The 18,829-nt window shown below is 34.7% G+C and overlaps 3 protein-coding genes and 1 non-coding gene across 4 annotated transcripts; 3 read left to right on the top strand and 1 right to left on the bottom strand.

Moving 5' to 3' along the window:
- Window positions 1-707: 707 nt before the first annotated feature.
- On the top strand, window positions 708-4,817 carry LOC145598937 (uncharacterized). The gene is made up of 7 exons (XM_081655338.1): window positions 708-896; window positions 1,424-1,490; window positions 1,575-1,633; window positions 1,742-1,828; window positions 1,925-2,064; window positions 3,704-3,761; window positions 4,236-4,817. Exons 2-7 carry the CDS (start codon window positions 1,424-1,426, stop codon window positions 4,485-4,487), a joined length of 663 nt encoding a protein of 220 aa, XP_081511464.1. The 5' UTR covers window positions 708-896; the 3' UTR covers window positions 4,488-4,817.
- Window positions 4,818-7,191: 2,374 nt separating this feature from the next.
- TRNAA-CGC (transfer RNA alanine (anticodon CGC)) lies at window positions 7,192-7,264 on the top strand. The gene has a single exon. It is a non-coding gene; the product is annotated as a tRNA-Ala (tRNA).
- Window positions 7,265-7,371: 107 nt separating this feature from the next.
- Window positions 7,372-13,044, top strand: LOC145598244 (uncharacterized). Its single transcript, XM_081654575.1, has 12 exons — window positions 7,372-7,884; window positions 8,648-8,811; window positions 8,981-9,058; window positions 9,393-9,472; window positions 9,739-9,823; window positions 9,959-10,378; window positions 10,728-10,835; window positions 11,842-11,909; window positions 12,004-12,091; window positions 12,174-12,245; window positions 12,350-12,403; window positions 12,574-13,044. Exons 1-12 carry the CDS (start codon window positions 7,437-7,439, stop codon window positions 12,652-12,654), a joined length of 1,746 nt encoding a protein of 581 aa, XP_081510701.1. The 5' UTR covers window positions 7,372-7,436; the 3' UTR covers window positions 12,655-13,044.
- A 185-nt stretch (window positions 13,045-13,229) lies between these two features.
- LOC145598183 (ubiquitin carboxyl-terminal hydrolase 2-like) lies at window positions 13,230-18,603 on the bottom strand. Its single transcript, XM_081654500.1, has 6 exons — window positions 18,485-18,603; window positions 17,618-17,665; window positions 15,378-15,424; window positions 14,497-14,543; window positions 14,277-14,379; window positions 13,230-14,171 (listed from the first exon to the last, which is right to left on the bottom strand). Exons 2-6 carry the CDS (start codon window positions 17,646-17,648, stop codon window positions 13,386-13,388), a joined length of 1,014 nt encoding a protein of 337 aa, XP_081510626.1. The 5' UTR covers window positions 17,649-17,665; window positions 18,485-18,603; the 3' UTR covers window positions 13,230-13,385.
- Window positions 18,604-18,829: the final 226 nt, after the last annotated feature.

Raw genomic sequence — 18,829 nt, 5'->3', positions numbered from 1 at the left:
TATCAAGATAAATATAAGTTCAAGCTAGGGATGACAATAGGACAGGTCGGATGTGGAGGATGGTACCTCCACACCTATATCCGCCTAAAAATCTTATACTTATCCCCGCCCCACTATCCATGGCGGGTACAATATTCACATCCATACCCTCCCCACCGGATACAAGTTAATATCCATCCCCGCCCCACCAACCATTTGGATTTTCGTACCCACCTTAATCCGTCCAATACCTGCCCCAAACCCGCTATCGTAATACCATATTATATCACAAAATTCACAATAACATGAAAAATTATCATTTCTAACAAATCTCTTTTGCCATCTACTTGGCGGCAGAATTCAGTCAATTCATTATACGATGTTAATGTCAATAATTCATAAGGAGTACAATATATTATTATAATATCAATATTTTAAACTCTTTCAAGTTTGTTTCAACATTTACAAAAATTAGTATAAGGCAGACATGAGACGAGTGATAGGGCTGGTTTACTCAAAAATCTATAACTGTGGTGGACACTTTTTAATTTTTTATACCCGTCATCCACCCCTTTGGGGCGGAAATGGAACGGGTCAACCATTTGACTCGACCCACTCACCCACTGTCATCTCTAATTCAGACGTAAATTTAAAATAAAATAAATTTAAAGTAAATAAAAATTTATAACCGCGTCCTGTTGTTATTAGTTGATAGCTTACTTCTGTATCGCTACTTCGCTAGGAAACTTCTTCTATACCGTTTTGTGCTAAACCGCCCTTGTTCTCCAGACATCCTATAAGCCTTGATTTTGCCCTCTTTCTCCTAGTTCGTTAAATTTTACGAAACCCTAACCCTAATTTCAATCGAAATCTCTCCGGTTCACGTTTTTTCTTTCTCAAATTCTTGTCGATCTCAGGTTTGCGCCCTCTCTTTTCTTTTAAATTAGGGTTTCATACAGCTTTAGCACGATTTGATTCATCTTTTTGGAAGCATTATTATTGTGTAACCTTGTTATGATTCTTATGAAAATCAACATATACTTAGGGTTTGTTTAGCGATTTCTAATGAAGGTAGAATACTGAAATTGTGGAAATTGTAGAAAATTTTAGTCTGTTTATTGCAATTGAAATGGAAATTGGGATTCTTTCCGATTTATGATTGTTTCTTGCTTAATATTGTGTTTTATGGTGTTCTTTGCTTCTTTAAGTAGCTAATGCGTCAATTATTTCCAAAATATAATTCTACTTTATTTGTGATATTCTTGATTTTATGCTGTCATCTGGAATTGTTGGTGGTTCTGAAGTATGGAATATAGATTTGAAAAGTGAAAAGCTTGTTGAATATTTCTTTGTCCTCTTTGTGTGCTTATTAACCCTAAGATTTTCCTGATTGAATGTGATGTTATTTCCCAAACTTAGTATTGATTTATATGTTCTGTTTCAGATGGCTACGAAACCGCTTACAACCGAGGCTATTGCTCTAACTGAGAAAAAAATGGATATGAGTTTAGGTAATGTCTCTAGCTCAATAAGAAATGCCGTATCTTTGAGATGATTTCTTTGGGTTATTGTAATAGAGTTGTAATTTTGTGCAGATGATATCATTAAGATGTCCCAAAAAAATGTTGGCAAACCCAAGAAGCAGAGGGCTTCGGTATGGCACATTATTGACTAGTGCTTTGTTTTATTTGATGTTAAATGGTAATCATTACCAGATAACTCTAGATGAATGACATTTTCCCTTACAAAACGTGGTTTGCAGAATAAAACTAGGACACCCACTAATGAAAAACAAGCTAGAGCTTTGAAGATGCGACAATATATGGACTCAAGGTCTACTCTTAGACAGGTTGGTGATAATGACCTTTTTATCTCTTGAAATCACCCCCTTTAGCCTATTTATTCTTGTGTGATACACTATTTTGAATATTGCCTTCTATTTCAGGGGGTTCTTGCTCAGAAAAGGTCCAATTTTCAGGGAAATAGTTTTCCTATGGCATCTGATGCTGCTCGGAAGGCAGTGGCTGCCCCCTTCCGCAATGGAGGTTTTAATCGTAGCAGGGCCATTAACTGGAACAGACCAAGGTAAGGCTATCTATGCCTTTTATGGGTGCCTACCATTCATAATATTGTTTAATGACTATAATGAGGTTTTATCAATAAATGTTTGGCAGGTAAATCGTGATTCTGTTACTCTTGACCATTCTACCTGGTTCCGGTTAGTTAATAAGAACATTGTGCTGTGTTGCTCCAAATGCCAGAGGGTATTGAATGGTCTCTGTTGTGTTTTAAATACACCTTATTGGTTCTTAGGCCATCTCTGCACCTAAATTCCTCATCTGCTAAATGCTTAAGGCTTCTGAAATGGTTAGCTTTTGCATTTATCACATGGTCTCGATTAAAGGTGGCAAGGTTCTTTTAAGTTTACTTTTGGGATGTCCATTGGGGCTGAGGTTAGGGGCTAGGGGTTGATGCTGGATCATTGTGGAAAGATACATGGCTTTTATACAATGTTGGAGCTGTTGATTTATCCATTGGAGACTGGTCAAGAGTATGTGCAACAGTTACCTGCTGCTGGGGAAATAGTAGTTTATAAGGGGTTGTTCTGGCTTGGTTAAACTGTTATTCTCCTGACAGTTGTGCACTTATTTTCATCCTCTGATTGGGGTAGTCTGAATTGACACTTTGAGGATTCATTGGCCTTTTTTGCACCGTTAGCTTGCCTATTTTCCATTCTAAATGAAGTTATGTATTTCTATATTTTTATCTGGCTTCCGTTGTCAGTAAAATACCACCTTTTACGGCTTTCTACCCAACTTAAAAACCTGCTGCACAATCTAGAAGCTGCCATGCTTTGCAAATTTCAAGTTGCAACTTGATCCGTCTGTCTTGTTGCTAACCATAGATCCATCTTCTTGATCAGCTTAATATTTGCACATTGCCTCTTGGCTATGTGTAGGTCACAGCCGATATCCACCAGTTGTGATAAACCATTTCTATTGTAAATGCGTAATACTTGTACCTGCTTTTTACGTTGTCAGCCTTTAATGTGAGAAGATTTGAAGAATTTGGGAAGTCTATGATGGATTATCTGGGTCATTTAAGGGTTGAGGCTTTCTATAGCATTGCATCTGGTGTCCTAAGTTGGATGCATTTGCTTTATCTTCACATTAATCTGATAGTCAAGAATCTGGTTATGTTTGTAATTGGCGGTGCTGTGGCGCTTCATTTATGTATAATCTCCCATTGAAGCTATTACATATATCAGAAAGTATCATCATTGTACTCAGTAGCATTCATTAATCCTTTGAGCTTCGTCTCCAAAGAATTTGCCTGTAGTGTGCAACATCTGGAGGTGTTTGAACTCGTGAAGGGCCATTGCTTCATGCTGGTTTCTTCCTTTGATTGTTTTCTCAAGTTTGCGTGCAAGTATTGGGGGTTTGGATGATTGGTTCTTATCCTACATTTATAAGTCTAAGGGAAGTATATATTTGGAACAGTGCCACATGCAATTTTTGTAGCTGTTGGTTTGTCTTTATTTGAAATATGGTTTATTGTATAGATTCTCTGGATAATGGAATTAGAATATGGCCAAGTCTTTTTTCTTATGGGCTATGCTGGTTAACACCTGCTGTTTGGGACATCATGGCGGTAGTTGCTGCTCTAGTTGAGTTTTATTAGACTATAGCTTGATTTCACTTCTGTGATATTGTCTTTGTTTCAGGGCTGCTGGTCCGATGAGACGGCAGGGTAATGCATCAATGGGAAGCAATGTTCATAAGGTATTTGATGATTCAATCTGTAGATTTGGTTTACTTTGACAAACTTAGCCAAGATACATGAATCAACCTGAGGTCCTTGCCTGTTTCACCCATTTTTCTTTTGCAATGGTGTGCTTTCAATAAAAACTTCAACTAGTGATAACCTTTCTATGTAAAATCTATGTCTTTTGTCTACCTACAATAATATGTGGTGCCTCTTTTATCTTTTGTTTGGAATCTTGCAATTTAGTGCAGTTGTGATAGAATATGTTACTACCTCCGTTAGATATTAGTTGCTAATTTGGGTATTGTTTGTGAAATATAAAATATTCCAAGTTGCAATTAATATTCAACGGAAGTAGTATAATCTCTTTGAAAGCAAACTGAATTCAGGATGAAAGTTGGGTTCGAGTCTTGGAAGTTGAGAATATGTAATATTTATGACTATTTAGGGTGTATGTGTGAGAGCATGATATGATGTTTGAACTCTTGCAGCAACGACAACAGCAGCAACAGCAACAACCGCAGCACCGACAACAGCAGCAATGGCAACAGCATCAACCTTCTCAGAGAGGGGAGATGATGCCAAACCAGAAACCTAAAACATTGGATTCACTGTTCGCCAATATGAAAGAGCAGAGGTTGAGGACTTTTGCTCACACAAACAGTGGTGGTGCAGTACATGGTGCTTATAATCAGCCAAGGCAACCATGGCTAAGAGGTCGTTTTGGCAACTACAGGAACTAAGGATTCTTAATATTTTGCAAGGGTGAAATTTGCTCGTTGCTAATATGATAAAATAGTCTCAAAGGAATAGCTGGTATATGATATTGGAGCCTCAAAACTTGAGTGGTCTTTGATGTTTCTTTTGCATACTATAGAGCAAATGTCACTTTCTATGTTAAACTTCTTCAATATCAGCTTCAATTTTAATTTGAAATCTGCCTTGTACAGCTGTTACTTTGTTTTTGCCAAAGGGGTTCAATTATGCAGTAATGCCTTTTATTTTTGAGATGTAATTCATACTTCGTATTTGGTTTAATACAAGTTAGTTTTGATCCTGTTTATTGTGTTATACACTTATAGTTGCGACAACAAATGCCTTTATGAGTATTCCCTTTTTGTTTTTTATTTTATTGATGTTTAGAGAGCGACAGGGGGGTGATGAGAATCAATACGGGATAATTGTTCATCACAAGACATATTCGTAATAAACCAATAACTTTTTCTAAGGTGTAAAAACATGTCACATAGTGATGATATATGGATAAAGTTGTTGATTTATTTATCAAATTGTCATGAGATTATCCCAACCTGGGCTTCCTCTTATTTTTGATGCATTAATTGATTATTGGATTGTACGTCAACAAGCATGGTTAGGTTTGTGTAAATAAAATAATAATTAAAAAAAAAAAAAAAAAGAAAGAAAGAAAGAAAGAAATATAGTATATTATGCAGCTCTCATGATTATACGATATACTTGGAAGTGAATCAATATGTTATAGAGCGAGATTGACTTCAACCATTAAAGTAGAACAAAATTTGTTATAAAATAAAGTAGGCGCGTTTATTATAATGTATTAATCTTTATTTATTCAAGAACAAAAAAGGAAATATATAATGATTATGAGAAAAATTTTCTCATTTTATTCAAAGGTTTACTTTTATATTCTAAATATAAAACTTCTCATGCCTTCATACAATGATTATTATTGAAATCTCGCATACAAGCGGCTTTATTATCGTAACATTTATATGTGAGACAACAATAGACTAAATGTCCTCCAATAGTTTGTGGCGCGCATATATTTAGGACCACTTTATTGGATCCAATTTCATTTCCAGTGTTACTCGACAACATCTTGCGTGTCTCCGCTATGTTCAATCTTCCATGGCTTTCATGGTCATAAGCATCACCTACACAAATTAGTTGAAAATTATTTATATGCTAAAACAAACTGAATCTATATTATAGATATTAAAGACCTCCTTATAGTTAAACAAAACAATCGTTATTATGTACACGTAGACATATGTAAGTTGATATATTTTTTGAAAGGCTGTAAATTGATATATAAACCTATATACTTAAAACAAATATGAAATTCACTGCATGACTTACGATTTGCATTCGCAATGATTAAAAGAGAGACAAAAATGACAACTGAAAAATGAGTAATTGATGCCATTGTTATCGATTGAATAGAGGATGAATGGTTTTAGTGAGTATGAAGTACATCATAAGTTCAGCTATAATTGAATTTATAGACACATAATGTTTGTAATCTTTGTAAGGTTTAGCTTTATTTAGCTAGATTTTTGTGAGATTAATTTGCAGAAGTTAAAGGAGAATCTTAAAGTGAAATAGTAAATGGTTATTTCATTGTAAGACTTACAGTTGTGTTGATTTATCACCTTTATTTCTAGTTTGTAACTCCAATAATAGCTTCTTTTTTTTTTTCAATTAGTTGGAGTTACAAACTAGAATAAATTGTCACCAACTATTCTGGTTTTTAATCAGCTATTTTTATTCTAATTTGTAACTCCAAATAATTTATCACCAACTAGTTTTTTATTTTTTTGAAACAATCACCAACTAGTTTTAATTTACAAGGATATATATAGTAAATGATACAGCTGTACTTATGAACTGATCTAGTAAATGATTTTATAAAATAGTTACAAAATAGAATAAAGTAATTCTTATGATTTCCTAATAACCTGAACTAGTAACTGCATATCAATTATTCCCTCTGTCTCAAATTACTTGCAACGTTTTGACTTTTTGTACAATTCACACATCTCATTTTGATCATCTTTTATAATTATGAAAGCCAATGTAATTATGTAAGATGTTGTTGGGTCTATTTTAATGTATAATTTCATAATTTAAACTTTTTATAGCTTTTATAAATATACTTCTTATAATAAAAAATAGATAACGATGGTCAAACATGTGTTTTGGTGGGGTCAGGAGGTTCCAGTGAGTGTGTTTGGGCTGTCGGCCGCTGGGGCAGGTGGTTCTGGTGGTGGGTTGGGTTAGGTTAGGGTTTGTGTTATTTTTCTTTTATCTTTTTTTATTTTTTGTTTTTAATTTTTTTAAACAAATTGTTTATTGACACGTGTCCATTGTGGGTCCCATTAACGGATTCCATCCACAAAATAGTTAGATGGTGGTGAAAACAAATTATGTGATTTTTTTGTGGTATTATAATTAAAGTCTTAGAAAATGTGGTGTTATAATCAAAATTTTCTAAAATTTGTGGTGTTATTTTCAAAAAAATCCTAACATTTATTTAGTTTATAAAAAGTAAAAAAAAATAATAGATTAAGGATAATATGTGAATAGTAAAAAAGTCAAAGTAGTATAGAGTAAAAAAGTTTGGTATTTGAAGAAAAATTAACGCATACAATACAATATATTTTACAATCTCAACTTAAGAACAAATGAGGGGGTGTAGCTCATATGGTAGAGCGCTCGCTTCGCATGCGAGAGGCACGGGGTTCGATTCCCCGCACCTCCAACTTGTGCTACATTTTTAATAATATTTCCCTAAATCCTTTTATCCAATATGATGACGTGGAATATGCCAATCTTTTTAATTCAACCTCTCACCTCTCATTCCTCATCTTCTCTTCCCATAAACTCTCACACACAGAGAGGAGAGAGAAAGTAAAGCTTCTCCAATTTCTGCAATGGCACTCAACTTTACTTCTCCATTCATTCTCTCGCCTCCCATCAACTCTCACCACCATAAAAGCATCTTCCTCTTTCTCCTTCGGAACAATCTAGAACCTTCTCTTTCTTCTTCTTCTTCTTCTTCTTCTCTCAATTTCTGGAATTCTTCCGCCATTAATGTCGCTGTTCGAGCTTCAACCAGTAACACTCGAAACGAAGTCTCGGATGAAGAAGACGGCGGAGGAAGAGATAAGGTAGTGTTGGATGATGATGCGATTATTCGAGCTTCGAGTATGAAGGATGCGAGTGAAGTTCTTCAAATCATTGTTGATTATAGAAGTGAAAATGGCGGAATTGTTAGTTGCGAGGATTGTTGTCGAATTATTAATGCTGCAATTTTGTGCAATAATTCTGATTTAGCTCTCTCTATCTTCAATGCTATGCGTTGTTCGGCTTTCGATCAAGGTAATTTTGTAAGCGATTTTGATATATGCAGTTTTATCGCCGATTTTAATCATTTTATCAGTGTTATTATTGTTTGATTGTTGATTAATCTTATTATTTCTATGAACTTTATATATTTATTTCATATGTCCAATTATTCACTAATTATATAATCATATTATCGATTTATCGGTGTTATTAATGCTTGATTAATGATTAGTCTTATTTGCATAAGCTTTATGTTTCCGATAATTTCTGCTATTTACAGGAAGAAAAAAAAAAGTTTAGTTTAGGTTAGTTTTTCAATAAATTAAACCTTGATGAATTTGTTTCCGTATAATATCTAGTTTTTATAATTTATAATTAAGGATAATTATTGATAATATTTGTCAAAATTATAGTTAAAGTGGAACAACTGAAAAACAGAGGAAGTATATCAAATTTAAGTAATGATAGTTGAAGTTTAGAGAGGTAATGTTGTCAATGTTTTATACATAGTGTTTCGACTCTAAATTATTATAGTTAGCTCTTATGTTTGCTTTGCATGTATCTTTTTTGCAGTTCATTGGATATATTTGGAATCTGGTGTGAAGTAGTGTAATTATCTGATGTGAATTAGGTTAAGATTTTGTTAAAGCATGGTTGTATCTTGTTATCTTATATGGTATGAGTATTTGTATTCTAATTTGCTCCTGTATTGTGCCATGATCTTATTGGCTTTTAGCGCTTTGTAAGTGTGAGTAAACGTGTGTATTTGCATTGATTGTGGATTGTAAAATTGCAGTCTTAAAGGAGAATAGTGGCATTGTTGTGAGATGGAAATGGCCAAGGCCGGATTTAAACACTTACACAACATTAGTCATTGGTCTAGCCGCTTCATTGAGGGTAACCGATGCCCTAAAAATCGTTGATGAAATTTGCCGAGTTGGACTTTCTCCTGGGGAAGAGGTTAGAGTTAGCCTTAATTTGCTTAAATATGATGATCTTGTAACTAGATACGGTGTTTAGTGGTGTACTCTTTGATGAAGCATACAAGAATTTATTTCATCAACATAATTTTTGGAATTCTGTACTTAACATGGTGTGATTTGTTAAATGATGGTGTTTGTATTTGCAGGTCCCTTTTGGTAAGATAATAAAATGCCCGACTTGCATGGTTGCTGTTGCTGTTGCACAACCCCAACAGGGTATTCAAGTACGCATGTCAAGGTCTCTTGTGGTTTTCTAATACATTGCATCAAAATTGAAGTCAATAGCTCATATATATTACAGTCATGGCAGTATTCTTTTTTTTTTTGGGTGGGTTGAGGGACTGAAAAGGCATATAATAACACCTCACTTGAGTTTTCGGAACCAATTCACTGTAACAGTCTTAGACAATTATCAGTCACTACTAATGTAAATCAAATTCAGAGAATGCATATGAGTAATTATTACCATATAACACTCTTGTTTGGCCCTGATATGAAGTGCTTGGTTATCTATATGCAATTAGGTTGCTCAATTAATTTCCATATGATCTTTTGTAGGTAGTATCTTGTTCAAAGTGCCGCTACCAGTACGAGCTTGTTTCAGGAGATATAGTTAATATTGAGTCAGAAGAAATCAGGTTAGCATATAAATCTAGTCTTCAAGTCCCTATTTTTTGTAATGTCTAGACTTGATGCTGGAAAAGAATTACGCTATTTCTCCATTCTATGTCGTAATAAGCATACTTTACAAAATACTTTTCAAGGTTGCCAGTAAAAAAAAAAAAAAAAAAAAAAAAAAAACTCCCTGCATTTGTTTTACAGTTTTCTGAAAGAAAAAGTATGTTTTGTGGTTTTGATCCTGTTACATTTACTGTTTCTAAGGATCTCATCCTGCCGAACGCAGCATGGATGTTCCAGCGTGGAGAAGATGGCTGGGATTTCTTCAAACTACAAAGCAAACAATTCCTTCTGCTGTCCATTCTATTTTGGTAATAAACTCTAACACAATATCTATTATTCACTGAAAAGCATGAAGATTTTTGGCAGTATAATTGTTTTGCTAGGTGTATTGTATTTGTTTCTTTCTTTGAAAGTAATCTTATAAGTTACATTTACATTTCCAGATCCAAACCCCATCTGGAAATGCTCGCACGCATAGATTTGCGACTTCAACACCTGATGTCCCAGCACAGCAAGGAGAGAGAGTCACTTTAGCCCTAGCAGCTCCATCAAGTGTCTTCAGAGAGGTTGGCCCCATCAGAATTAGTCCTAAAGCCCCAAAGTATTACCCTTCAGAACCTCTTTGCTTGACAAACCATCGAGACAGCCGTGAATCTCTTCTTCTAAGAGCCCCTTCTGCAGATAGCAAACCATCTTTGCTTAATCCATCCGTTGTCCTTCCACTTCTTGTGTTACTGGCCTCTGGAGATGCTGCCTCTGGTTTTATTAACCCCAGCTTGCCTCAGCTCTTACCTGCTGCAGCTGCAGCTTCTTTTGCTGTAGGTGCCACTTTAAACATGGTGGTCTTGCCACAGTTGGGGCAGGTAAGCGTAAGCCTATGTATGCTCATGCTCTTAAGTATGCCTTTGATTTTTTTTTTATTATTTTTTTTTCCCTCTCACTTGTTTGGATGGGGTACATGACTACATTCCTAGTCCTAATAGAAGTATATAGCAGTGGTTCAGGACGGTCAATTATTCTTTAATTCTCCAGAATTTCATCTTATTTTGTTTAGTTATCAACACACCAAAAAATCTAGAATCAAAGAGTAGTAAGATGTAAAGAAGGAATCAAGTAACTTCCTCTGTCTATTATAAGTAAACAAAATTATGTCAAGCCAAATCTTTTTTACGTGAACAAAAAAATGACTCTCATGTTGTCTCTGCTTCCAGCCTGCCTCAGAGGATGGCAGATGCAATTGCTATAAAGCAGCAACTTCTGGCACAGTACGATTTGCTTCAGTCTCGCATCAAGGATCTTAAAGATTCTGCTGAAAATGAGGTATGTGGAATAAAATGATTCCTCTGTTGGTACTAGGTATAATTGTATATTGATTTCTAAAATTGTAGATTTGTAGAATGATCAACTGATGAACATTCAGAAGAAAAACAAAAGAAAATCAATTAATAATGTCTTGATTAAAGTTCATGGCTTTCATAATTCCTGAGCATTATAATTTCAACATGAGTAAAAAAAAAAAAAAAAAAAAAAATGAATGGAGCAAACTGTGAGTCTTGTTCACATGTTTTCTTTTGTTGTGAACTGGCTAGTTTTCTTTGTAGAAAATTCTTTGTGAGACTTGGATGAGCTCTTTGAAGAATCAGGAGTTGTTACAGATTGAATTGGTTGGTTTTGATAGGATGAAGGAGATGAATTTTATTTGGTGAAATGCAATTATGGCAGTCTTATAATGTGTTTAGCTGGAAAGATATGGTCGGATTTTTAAGGATGTTACTATTCTGTATGGTTTGCTATGGAATAATACGACTATGCTAGCTTCTTTATGGGCTAATGCAGCTTGAGCTTTAAGTTGATTTTAGAACTATTTTTTTTCCCTTGAAAGCAAATAAAATGAATGGAGGTCTTTTGATGTATTAATATCGTGGTTATTTTTTATGGGCATTATAGTTGATTTAAGTTGGTATCTAGAGGTTCTAGTTCCTGTGTTCCCTTATTCGAGTTCCATATTCCAGATACCATTCTCGTGATACCCATTTATGAAGTATTTACCAAGCAAATAAAGGAAACAAAGACTTGCAACTACTTCATGTGATGGCTTAGTGCTACTGTAATTCTAGAATTTTGATGACTACGTATAGTGTGGACATAAGAGAATGAAAGAAGAGTGAGCATCAATGGATTAATCTACTTTAGTATCATGGATTTGGTATGAGCTTGCATAACAGCTCGGTTATATCAATGAGCCAAAGATCACATTCTCTTAAATCGATTTTTCTTTAGCTTGCTCATTTGTTTGATACCAAGTATAACTTTTCTCTCCTGCCAGGTTTGGATGTTGGCTCGAATCTGCCAGTTGGAGAACAAAATTTTTGCCGTGGGCGAACCGTCTTACCGGTGATTATACTGAAAAAGTTTCATAATCTTCTATTCATTGGTCTTATGAAGTTGATATATTTTAGAGAGTTGATGTGATACTTTTTTCTTACAGTGCTAGAAGAAATAGAATCAAAAGGGTGCGTGAAGGTCTGGAAAACTCCCTTAAAGGACGTATGGAGCTTATTGATAGCTATGCCAGGGTACGTTCTACCAATTGAATACTGCGGAGCTTGCATATGTTCATATTACATTGTTTCAATACATTTTTTTTCCTACTTTCAGATCTCTTCTATGATAGAAATTGAGGTGGAATTGGACACAGATGTTCTTGCAGCCGAAGCTTCAAGCAATACGGTGAACATTAGTTCAACTAGATCTCCTGCTTTCCCTTCCTCCTGTGCGAAATAATCTTTCAATGAGAAATACTAGTATAACACTTTCATAATTTCTCTTCACAGGAAAATATTGCCAAACAAATAGAGCAACTAATGGGATTGGAAAATCTTGAAGAGGTTAGTCTCGGAGTTCACATTCCTTCCTATCACATATCCTGAGGGTGAATCTTGCAGTACTGTATTTAGAATGCTTGCTTTTACCATCAAATGAATTACCCACTAGCTCTAAAGTTGTCAATAACTTGCTGCTCTGGCATTTTTCTTCTGTACATTCTTTGTTAAATCAGCGATGGAGACAGCAAGTTGAGGCAAACGATGAGGTTGAAAGGCTCCTAAGCAATGAATCTCTATCCTCAGAACAGGTGTGAAGCACGGTGCAAATTTTCAAACAACTATCATCCACACTGGCATACAAATTAGGTGTTTGTCCGTCTGTTGAATAGTAGCTTGCTATACATCGGTGTGCTAATGCTCAAATTGTAGATTACCTTGGCACCTTGCAAAGTTGCAATTACAAGTGATCAGAGTCTAAGATAGGTTCTGAAATCTGACATCAAGGTGCCTGAACATATTTCAAATTTGAACGTATAGTAGGGTCAAAATTATTACATTTCTTTCTTTTTGTTGCATAAGATGTTTATCATTGTTTTTTTTTTTTTTTGGATATATTAAGTATATAAATAAATTAGATATCTAAATTGTTTATACAAATGATTTATCAGTCACACTTTAAAAATATTTATACTGATGCTTGCCTATTTTTCCTCTTTTAGACGTCCTCATTTTAATTGTTGGTTTATCAATAGCACAAAGTGCAGAGAAATGACATCGCAGCCAAAAAGGGAAAATATACGAGTAATAATTCAACGAACACACATTGGAACGCAATTTTATCAGACTCATCCAAAGGCCTTGAGAAAGCAAAGTATAAGAGAAGAGCAACTGAAAAAGTTAAAACATGCCTTACTCGATACAATAAATTGTATAGCCTGAATTCACTAAATAAACATGCCTTTACTAATGTTGTGAGGCATTTCCCAACTGACAATTAATTCACAAATAAAACAGACCACCCCAGCCTTTCCCTGATCTCATAGAATCAAGTGGAGTTGCTTACTTTCTTCTGCTGCGCCTTCTCTATGAGAGGCTTCAACTGCTTCTTCTCCGCAAGAATCTTAAGGAAATTGAACAAAAATGGAATATAATTATGCTTCCTGCGAATGTTTTCTGTTCTCCACTTCTTGAACTTCTCCTCCTCCATTACAATCTTCTCTGTAGCAGCTTCAATACCAACATTTACTTCAGCGAGTTGCCGGTTAAGTTCTTCGAGTTTGGTGTTTTCTGGTACACCTGCTGTCCCTGACTGTGCAGCAGAGAGTTGTTGTAAAATGCGCTCTCTTTTTCTCTGACACTCTTTAAGCTCCACTGTATACAGCTCTTTCCTGTTTTTGATCACGGCCAAAAGATTAAACCTAATCTCGTTCTTCGAGTACTTCTCAATGCGCTCTTGGATGACAGGCTGAACCTTTTGCAACCAATCGGAGTCATTTTGCCCCCCAGAGCAAGGGCCAAGGCTAATGGGCCCCTCCTTCAGCCCATCTAGCTCGTATAAGACTCCTTCATAAGGTAAATAGCTTATAAAATGGTAGACATCATCATCCTTGGTTGCAGTTTTCTGCTCTTCAGGAACAAAAGGCTCAGGTCTAGCAAAACTATTATGTGCTGTGCGAATGGCTTCACTGTTGTTAATAGCCAGACCTTTAAGTTCGGATGGAAAATTCTTAGTGAACTCTTTCAGATTCGACAGCTCTGGGCCAACATCAACATCCGGAGAATTTAGAAGAATTGATAAAATTGCTTGCGTCGCACATGCATTGTTAATAACCTGGAAAACAAGTTCAGCACAAAATTAACTCCATGGTTCCCCCCAGAAATATAAATTATGAGTAATAACTAAAAAAGAAATTGAGTAAACTACTTAAATGCTTACCTGGCTAGCAAAAAACAAGTTGGGATTTGGCTCCTTGATGACAGCACGGTCATCTTTTTCCCCAGGACGCCACTTGAATAGGAATATCAACCCATATACAGGCCTGTTATTGGTAAGATATGAGATTCAAACATGTAAAACTATTTTGCATGAAGGAATTCTTTGATAAAACAGGAAGATCATTGATGTATACTCAATGATACAAGAGACGACAACTCACCGCAAGCTGTCCAGAGTCTCCAGATCTAGAGAATATAGTTCTTCAACCTGGATCAGCATAATATCAGAGCATTATTTGAAGTACATGACCACAAGATATTCATTGTTTTCAGTGCATCAATCAAGTGCCATTTATTCAAACAAATTAGTTTGTAGTGTTACATTCATCGTACAAGAGCCAAAGCTTTAAACAGGGACAATGGAAAAACTCATGTCTGTATCAACATGAACTTCACATTTTAAATCAATCCAGAAAGCCAGAAGCAACCAAAACACCAGTTAAAAAAAAAGTAAAGCAATAATGTCCTCCACATAAAGTTCAATACAAGGCATTTCCCAACAAGCTAATTTGGTTCTGATTTTGAAACATACTAAATATTCACATTTTCATAAATATTCAATTAATTGGAATTTGGAAGCAAGAAAATCCTGTTCCAATTTAGGTAATTCATACTTCAATTTTCTCTATAATACTCTGTAGCTATTTTTTCTATTACCGTTTACTAACATCTACAGTTAAAAACCCAAGTCTCATTTTATATCAAGAATAACACATGTAGCTTGATATCCTAGTCCCAAACCCTAGTAGCTAGTTGATGAAAGTTTGGATGGGTTTGTAACAGAATGATTTTCAGATTCCTAGAATATAAAATTAAAAACCACAATAGAAGCTGATTATTAGCTGGAAACATTAAATGAGTCGTAAAGATGTTTATGTCATGATTGAAGTAATTTGTTTATAGTTAATCAAGACCAACTGCCTCATTAACTGAGGCTATATTATTACACAACAAAGCCCAGTAACACATGACCTCCGTGTAAAAACTATATATGAAATAAATAACCTCCAATATTCTCATTGGAGTTGTAGAGAGATAATACCTGAACACCCTTCACTTGCATTTGCTGTATCAGTTCCGTAAATACACCTGAAATTCAACACATTTCAGTTGCAGCTTAATAATATTGAAAGAGCAATCTAATTGAGCATCATTTCTTTTTCTTTTCTTTTTTTTTTTCTTTCTTTTCTTTTCTTTTTTTTTTAATCTTTTTTTTTTCTTTTTTTTATTTTTTTATTTTAAGAATCAGCTAGGAAATGAAGAAAAACTATGGTTATTCAAGCGATTAATCATGCACTTACGCCTCAATTTACCACATTTTATTGAAAGATATAGTCCAAAATAACAAAGAACTTTCAGTAAAGTAATAATCGGAAACAACTAAGGTACTTGAGTTTTTCTACATGGATAAGAAGCATTTAAATTTAAGATCAAGTGTCAAACTGTCAATATAGCAGCCAAAAGGCAATTATTAGGTCATAAATCCCTCATTCATTGCAAAATTATACCAAATAAAATCACACAACTTAGCTTCCTTAACAATGTTATCATTGACTTTTACATCTTCCCTTGGTCAGTCTCACATTCTCACTAAACAAAGGCTATATAAGTAATCCTACCTGATTGATAGAAACTTGCCTTGCATAGATCCCAAATCACCTAAAAGGGCTAAAATTGATCTACAACAATATTGCTCAGTACCACCTTTTTTTTTTTTTTTTTTTTTTGTGTGTGTGTGCTCATCCTTTAATTGTTTTTACCTGCTAAAGATGAGATACTAAGAAAGGATAACCCAATAAGAGGCTTGTAACCAAGACCAATAACAGAGAAACAATACATCAAGTTAACAACCATGTTTCTGGAGGTTTAATCCGCATAACAAAAACAAAAAGAAAAAATGAACCCAACCACTAGACCAGGAAGTACCCAACCACTGGCTTCATATATGTGAAAGCAGCCCTACACCAGGAAGTACCCATCTTTGTTTCCTACCACCACCCAAACACTGATATATCTAAATCTGTTACAAAACCACCACTGGCATCGAAAATCAGTTTGTTTCACTTAGTATATCACAAGCAGTCATCCTTATACTAACAATTGTGGAGACCACTAGAATATTAAGAAATTCATTTAGTCATACTTTCAGTAGCATCTTTTGCAACTAACAGTGGCTAGATCTTCACCCATTAGTCGCATAATGCCACATTAGGCCATGGCAGGTATGAGGAAAATAGATCATTGGGGAAGCACTTGACTGCAAGGCTTCTAAGTCTGGTCTGTTCAGTAGCCATAGGATGGAAGAGAGGAGAGAGACAAACAAACAGAGGAACTAAGAAAGCAAAACAATGGTCAAGCATTAAGCTTGTCCTGATGAAATCAAAATGGTGGTCAAGAATTAGGCAAACAGGAGTTTGTGAGAGGGGAAACAGAGGAAGGCAATAGAATAAGGATACAAACAATTAACATAATGAATTACTAGGACAAACTACAGTCCTAGGGGCTTTTGTTTTCCATTAAATTGAGAAGAATTTCTGTTGAGCACATATCAAAACACTAGAACAAATTTTCAGGTACGGATTCCATATTTCCATGCAAATATCCCTATCAAATCAAGTCATGTTACTACAAGTGCAGCAGCAAATATGCCAAGTATAGCTCAGTTTCCCTACTGCTAAATCACTCTTTTCTGACGAATCACATTCTACTAATTGGTTGCAAAATCGTTCAGCAAATTTCCTCTTTCCTTCAAACTCAAGTACTCACACAAATTTAGTACTGTACAACTGTCACTACTTCAATCATAAATGCATATTATTATATCAATTGATCCATTAAAGAACCACACCACTCATCAGCAAAAGTTACCAAACAGAATCACCAAATCCAAGCTTTAAATGCAAAAGAATTGCTAGAATGACTTTCCTTACAAATATTACAGTATCCAAATCTTATGTTTCCTCAATAAGGACCACATTAACATGACGATGATTGCTGGAATTCTAGGAGGATAAAAATCAAATAATACTTAATATGGTGCAGCCCCTTACACACTTATCTGTTTAATGATTATACAATTCAATTCAGAAAGGAATTACAGCAGCTAAACAAGAATTGATACAATCCGCACAAAATCAACTTAGGATTATTTGGATGATAAGCATTGACATAACAAAGTCAAGATGTCAATCCTCATGTCAATTGCACATGCAACAAGATATTAAAAAAATCTCTACAACAACAACGTAGAACCCTCACAGAGAGATGCAAAAAAAACCATACCAGGATCAGACTCGATTGTGCACCACGACATGATCGAAGCCGAATGACCTGTGAAAAATAACATAAACAAATATAAATCAATACCTTCCTTCCCCAAACATAAGTCTCTCCGTCATTTTAGGATCAACTCGGAAAAATTTCAGTTACTCTACATTTTACTCAGACACTCATGCAATTTGTCCTAATAAGATTTATTCTAAGTATGATTGCCAATTGTATTCGAATGGAAAAAAGTCCTCAACAAAAATTCTCTTGCTCAAATTGATAGCACTAAAACCCTAACATTACGAATTCAGAGTTGTAACCAGGACTAAGCACACTCTTATTACTTCACTGTTCATACTTGATATGATGTAAACTAATCAATAGCTTGGAAGTTCATCAAAAATCACTGATTTATATCCGTATTTCACAAGATAAACACCGAAAATTCGAAAAAAAATTGAAAAGTAATCTTTTAAAAAAAAAATTGAAAGTTAACCTAGGATAATTGCTCGAGCTTCATATTATACATAGAACACCGATTAAAGCCTTAATTTCCAAAAAAAAAAAAAAAAAAAAGAAAAAAAAGAAATTCCGTCACAACTAAAAACGCTAGGAAAAAATAATCGGAAGCACATAGAATAAATGAATTATCTAATGACTACAATTTTCCATAACTTTGAATCACAAAATCAATTTACAGAATTATTTCATCTCTCCAAATTCTAACACTAAAATCAACTACAGAATTCCAATCACACAAGAGAAAACAAAAATTTTAAAAAAAAAAATTACAAAAAATCATGAATTTGAGCGAAATTCGCAAATATATATAGAATTGAATGAATGTAATCATAAAATTGAATAACGAAGAGAGAGAAAAACCTGAAGAAGAGGAAATCTTCAATAAGAGAAAATTGAGGAGCTGGTTTGGCGTTGTGCAACAATGGAAGACCTAAACCCAGAGGAGAGAGAAAATAGCTGGTTTAAGAAAGAGAGAAAGAAGAAAACTGAAGAAGAAAAAGGAAGATAATCTCACTCTAGTGAAACGTAAACTGGCTTATTGGGCTGAAGAAGATAGACAAATAGATTGGATTGGGCTATTGGATTGTTGTTGAGCTAATTGATAGCGATGAAGCCCATAGTCCAGTAAGAGACTCACTGCCTCCTTTTGCGATTACGGAGGGTCTGTTCTCTTACGTTGAATTCAGCATAGTTCAATTCAGTTCA

This window comes from Chenopodium album, chromosome 20 (genome assembly GCF_948465745.1).
Source record: "Chenopodium album chromosome 20, dcCheAlbu1.1, whole genome shotgun sequence".
In the NCBI taxonomy this organism is placed as follows: domain Eukaryota; kingdom Viridiplantae; phylum Streptophyta; class Magnoliopsida; order Caryophyllales; family Amaranthaceae; genus Chenopodium; species Chenopodium album.
Note: the sequence above shows the minus strand (reverse complement) of the source record. Positions and strands in the feature narration are given on the sequence as shown.